The sequence below is a fragment of the Pempheris klunzingeri genome, chromosome 7 (assembly GCF_042242105.1).
Source record: "Pempheris klunzingeri isolate RE-2024b chromosome 7, fPemKlu1.hap1, whole genome shotgun sequence".
In the NCBI taxonomy this organism is placed as follows: domain Eukaryota; kingdom Metazoa; phylum Chordata; class Actinopteri; order Acropomatiformes; family Pempheridae; genus Pempheris; species Pempheris klunzingeri.
In genome coordinates this window covers 8,979,884-8,985,883 of record NC_092018.1, presented here as the reverse complement: position 1 = coordinate 8,985,883, position 6,000 = coordinate 8,979,884, and the positions used below count along the sequence as shown (strand labels likewise).

Genomic DNA, 6,000 nt, shown 5'->3' with positions numbered 1-6,000 from the left:
GCATCTCACTGGCAATAAATCTAATTTCAGAAAAGGTGATTAGATTGTACACATAGTGTTAATTAATGCTTTGCCAAACAGCATGACGTGTTTTTGCCACTGTCACACACCTCTAATTGACAGATATTTCCAAAAGAACAAATTCAAAAGATCTTTTTTGGCTTTTCGTGTCCATAATTGCCTCTTGGCATGCCTGACCTGTCATGTGACACCCGACATACCGAGCCACATTCTCACATCTTTTTAATGAGTCTGTGTTATGATGCAGTCTTTAATTGTCCTTTTGGCAAAAGAACGATAACATTAAAAAAAAAGGTACGAAGCACACCGCTCATCAGCCAAATAGTCAGCCAGCCAGTCAACCTTCCCATCTCACCCTGCTGTGACCCTGGCTGTGTGAGCGTACAGATTACTGTGTGAGAGGAGGAAAATCTCAGGCTTGAAGCCAGACACTTGTCATTTTGGCCAGAATGACTCCTATATATCAAATTGAAGCTCTTGGTGAAACCAGTTATCCTGTATCAAAAAGGCATTACTAGAATCATGACCAAAATTGAATAGGACAATAAAACCTCAAAGTTAAATAGTGTTTAGAGGGAAAGATGAGGCTCAGCTGTAAAAATGAAAAGGTACTTTGTGTGCATAAGATGTGAATGTATACAATATATGAGGGAGAATAACAGAGCGAGATGTCAGAGATGGAGAAAACAAGAGGAGAAGAGGCGGCTGGCAAATTTTCAGCACAATGCATGATTGTACATGTTCGTATTCTTTTCCTCCTCACTAACCAATCAAATCGAAAAATAAACCCAGCTTTTTGAAAATAGAGGTCAAGCCATCTTTGAATCTTTGCACCAATCTGCTGGAACATGTGTAAGGGAGAAAATAGGCCCACGTGAGAAATAATCAACACAGCCCACTATGGTAGTGAGAATAGGTTAAGGAAGGGATGGCCAGGGAAAGATCTTTTTCTATGCCAGAGAAAATGAAAGCAGCTGGGGGTACAGGCTATGAGCACTAGTCAGTCATATATGCTTGTTATCAAGTGTGTTTTTGTATGTAAGTGTGTGTGTGTGTGTGTGTGTGAGAGAGAGAGAGGCAGAGAGAGAGGCAGAGAGAGAGACAGAGTGAGAGATGGGACGCAGCAGGAGAGGAATGCAGTCATGGCTGTAAAGTGGGTGTGAAAACAGTCATGTTCACTGACCTCCAAGCTGACCTCCCCAACCCTCCTCCCCTGGTAGTTGATAGTGTCCTCAGTGTGTGTGTGTGTGTGTGCGCGTGTGTATGTATTGCAAAAAAAATGGTCGAGTAGAGGTGTGTGTACGTGATAACACTTGACGCCTGAGTTTGTGCAGTGGTAGTGTGTGTGGTTGCAGTGTGAGTGCTCTTTAGTGTGTGTGTGCGCGTGGTGATAGCTGTAAGTGAATGGTTCTGAGTTTACCATAGTCCAAGGGAAGAGGTCAAGAGGATTATCTTAAAATATTAGCTGCCCTCTCACCCCTTCCTCCCCTTCTCTGTCTTCCCTCTCCTTTTTCTCTCTCCTCATGCATGATTGAATGCAAACAGCACCTGTTGCACACAGAAGGCACTTAGGATTATCTGATTTTCTTGACTTTATAAGGATAAAAATATTGATGCAACATTCGAGGTCTTTCTCAACTGAATCTTGTCGTTTACTTTTCAGCATTTATAATTATTTATCGGCTGCCAGACACACAACAGAAAATAGAAAATGTAAGCAGAAGAAGCAGAGAGGAGAACAGAAAAGAAAAAATGCCCGTATTTTTTATTGCTCTTATAATTTTAGATTTAAACTCCCAATACTTTGAGCTTATATGCTCTTGCAATTTGTGACTGCAATTACTTTTTTCTGCTTCAACATAGAATGTACTGTACTTAGACCACATCTCCTTTGAAAAACCCTACTTCTCTTACTTTTAACACACACACACACACACACACACACACACACACACCCCATAAGGCCGGATGACTATAAATTCAGCCAAAGGTTCTGCACATTGTATCCATATGAATTCATGTTACGGTTATTTTCGTTAGGGATTTCCCACCTGAATTTAGGTCTGCTGCTCATTTTGTAAAGTTTCATAAATCCTCCGTGTGAGCACTTGTCTGATTTAAGGCGACGACAGGCGCGGCTCCCCTGGCGCACTCGAACTTGGATTTGTCCCCGGCTGAGTTAGCCATCCCGCCTGGCCGCCGCTGCGGGGCGTATGGGCGCTGGGGCGGCGCTTTGAACCCTTTCAGTCCGCTCCCCGCCAACAGGCTGCCCTGTCACATCTACCCTGCATGGCTGTCACCTCTCAGCACTACACCAGCGCACAGAGGTGGTGAGGCACCAGCCTCCTCCGTCCTCGAAAACCGGTTGGGTAGATGTGGCCTTTCTGGAGTTGAATTCCTCACAATTATAGATCAAATATGATTGACAATAAATAGTTTTGAATTTACACTATTGGGAAAAAAAAAATACACAAAAACTGAACAAATTGCAACCCATTTCGTGCTTCTTTATTATATATTCTTTTCTGAACAAATATTTAGATTATTTTTTTTAAATATAATTAAAATAGACTATCTTAACTTCCAGTCTATAATACCCAAACACATGCCTCTCTCCTGTTAACAGAGGAAAAAAAGCATATTTGAATTGAGTTAAGAGAGAGTAACTGGAGTCCGTGGTCTCTTTGCTCCGCTGCGTCCGTTTGCATGTAATTAAATAGCACCGCGCGCACTTATCGGTCGGATCTGACAGTAGAGAATCTAAAAGCGGTCCCTGTCCTGTGCACCTCTTCCCCCCCGTCCCCTTCCAGCTCTACCTCTCGGTAATTGAATTAGCTCGGTTTTAGGCGGGGGAGGGGCCTGGCTTTGTTCGAGTGACGCCCATTCAAATAATTTCAAACCAATGGGACTATCCCCCGCTCCGCCGTAACCAAACCCACTCTCTCAGTCGGCGTCTGGAGCTGCCTGCCTTTGCTCTCACCTTCCTGCGTGTCCCGGCGTTTTAAACCCCAAACATAGGAAAGAGGAAGACTACACAGCCCGCGCATGGGAGAACGCGAGGTTTTTTTCATTCCTGCACGTCGCACGATGGCTTATATATGAGGAGGACACTTTGGGATGCGGACATAAACAAGCGTCTCCACGGAGAGAAGCGCATGAGAAAACACAACGCTGTCCGTCCTCTCTCCGGCTCCGAGAAGGACTCCTCCCCACCACGGCCGTGACACCTCCGGTAAATCACCGAAAGAGGATAACAGTCTTTTTTTTTTACGCTGGGGACGAAAGAGCGCGTCTAACATTAGCAGTCATCTGCCAGCGGCTGACTGACTGTATGGCTTTAAAAAGTTGCCTGGAGAACATGGACATCTGACGTGCGCCACACGGCGTCATTGGACACATTGAGCCTCTCTCTCTCTCTCTCTCTCTCTCTCTCTCTCTCTCTTTTCTCCATCACATCTTGGACTGGCTAATCCCCTGCGCTTTGGGTTTGGAGTAAGAAGAAGTGTTGAGCAGTTGTCATTTGCCCTGACACAGGCTTACATCCAGAAGCACCCTGCACAAGGGGAACACCAGCTCACCACAGAAGACACTGCCTGTTGTGCTGCGCATTTGTGTGTCTTGGCTGTTTTGTGCATTAGTGGGAGACATATTTTGTCAGCCCACCACGGATTTGTCAGAGCTGACATCCTGCATGAAATAAAGCCCATGAATCATCTTGGACCCTCGACCTGCATCAGAGAAAAAACACAGTGACGCGTTGCTCTCGTAACTTTACATTTGCGTCAACCCGAACAAGTGTCTTCTCAAGTGTCCCCTCGAATGGTCACATTCTCGCTATCTTTTTTTGCGTTTTCCTATGTTGTGCGCATTTGTATTTGTTTAGCATTCACAAACTGCACCAGAAACACACGGCCACATGTGAATGAGACTCATCACCTGTCCCGGTTGAAGCGCCCGTACAACTCGACTTGACTGAACGACACTGAAGAGGAATACGTGCCGAAGTTTTGCTGTAGTGATGCTGCAAATGGAAATGGTCCTCTTCGTCTGCCTGGTGCTGTTGATGTGTGTATTTAGCCAGGAGCCCAGTTCCAAAGTGGTAGCCGACCGCTACGCCGTCTTCTGGAACCGGACCAACGCCAAGTAAGTGGCCGCCACACCGGGCAGCTTTCGGCGACGGCCCTTCTCCTCGCATCTGCGTGAACCACGGGGTTTGCAGGTTTTCTGGACCATATCTGTGTTTATTCTCCGCAGTGAGGGCATCGTGCCAGTAGCTGTAGGTACAGACTATAGCTGAGGACGGGAACAGTTGTGTAGATGGCTACTGTGTTTTATTTTCCAATACGTGGCTGCTCATTAACAGCGCGTCCCCCGAGGAAACTACAGATTAAACCCGTGCGTAATAAGGCCTGGGCATATCAGGCATTGTCTTGGGTTGCGCCGCTTTACCAGATAAGGAAATCCACAGTTTCACTGTGAAATATTCAGCTGGAAGTGCAGAGTCAGAGCCCTAAAAGGCTAGAAAACCTGGGGCATTGTTTTGTGTTGTTTCTCTGTCCGGCGGACGCAGGCTGGGTGTTTACACGACCCCACTGGACCCATTAACACCACTATCTAAGTAGTCTGAACTACGCTAAACGCCACAAATAAGCACAATTTCCAAAAGTCAACAAGACGTGATCGTCCATTTACTCACCTCAGACAGCGTAGGTTCACTGGCTTGTTTCGGAAAACTTCAGTTGTAAGCACACGTACAGGCCATGAGTCTCAAGCTTTGCAGCGAGGACAGATCTTGTACGTACCTCAGTATTTATGTACTATGTGGTAGGTAGTGAGAGCATCATGCATCTGTCAATATTAATATAATATTTTACTGTATTTTACACCACAATTTGATAGTGTTTATGGATTTTCCTATTTACTATTAATCTTGAAAATACTTTTTCAGTCACTTTTTATGTGAAGAGACGCTCCTTGAGAAGTTGAGCAAAGTTTTTTTTTGGCAGAATTATAATGTTGAGAATGAAGCAGGCTATTATAAAGTTAAAAAAAAAATCAATGAACTTTGGTCAGGACGTTGTTTTAAGCTTTAAGAGAATAAGTAATATGTTAGCTTGCTGCAATTAAAACCTAAAGAATGCGAGTAAATTCTGAAACCTAAAACCCAGTGAAGCATAATTGTCTAAAACTGGGAGAGGGTTTTTATTCCACTAAGTGTAGTGATGGACACAGTAGAAACCACAAACTTTCCCATTTAAAACTCGAGAAAACTTTCACACTTTGTGACAGTGTGTGGCTCCCTCACTCTAACATGGACAAAGTTACATTAAATAAAATTGCACATACTGTTTTCTTTTCATATTGGTGAGCATGAAAGTTTGTTCACTCGTAAGGTCAGAGGCACGAATCACGCGCCTAATGTCCCAAAATTAAAATATTCAAACAGTTAACTTAGATATTGGTATATGTTTTAGGAATAAAAAGTGTTTTTCTACTAATGAAAGGACAGCCTAAGACTCAGCGCTGTTAGTAGGGAAGTGAGGATTTTATGTGCTGCCGACTCAGATGGACCACACGAGAGAATGTCAGCAAAGTTAAGATAAAAGTTTCTTGGGTGAGCTACAATCCTCGAGTCAAACCCCGCTCTGCTCGGACAACCTCAGCGTTCAGTGCACATGTTTATCGAGACAACATTTCCCACTAAAAGTCCCTGATGGGGTTAGACTGTACAGCCTTGTCCTGGACTTATTAAGTCTAAACACTGCTGGTGGAGTTTACAGAGATCTTTCACTCAACTGCCAACAGCACTTAGTATTTGTTGAATAAAATCCTGAGCTTACCCACCAAGTGTGCACAAAGCCATTAATAGCACATGGTGAATTTGTTGCACAACTATTTATATTCAGTTTGAAGTTTCGGAAAACATGATTTATTGCTTGAAGCAATTAGTGGTCAGGGTTACAAACGCAGGGCTGACTG

The 6,000-nt window shown here is 44.1% G+C and overlaps 1 protein-coding gene across 2 annotated transcripts in view; it reads left to right on the top strand.

Moving 5' to 3' along the window:
* The first annotated feature begins 3,909 nt into the window (after positions 1–3,909).
* The window catches only part of efna5b (ephrin-A5b), an 86,038-nt gene continuing 83,947 nt past the window's right edge, over positions 3,910–6,000 (top strand). The window contains exon 1 of one of the 2 annotated variants that reach the window (XM_070833856.1): positions 3,910–4,164. In XM_070833856.1, the coding sequence (XP_070689957.1) occupies positions 4,040–4,164 (125 nt within the window). In that variant the 5' untranslated portion in view covers positions 3,910–4,039. The remainder of the gene's footprint in view (positions 4,165–6,000) is intronic. The other variant, XM_070833855.1, reaches the window with a different exon arrangement.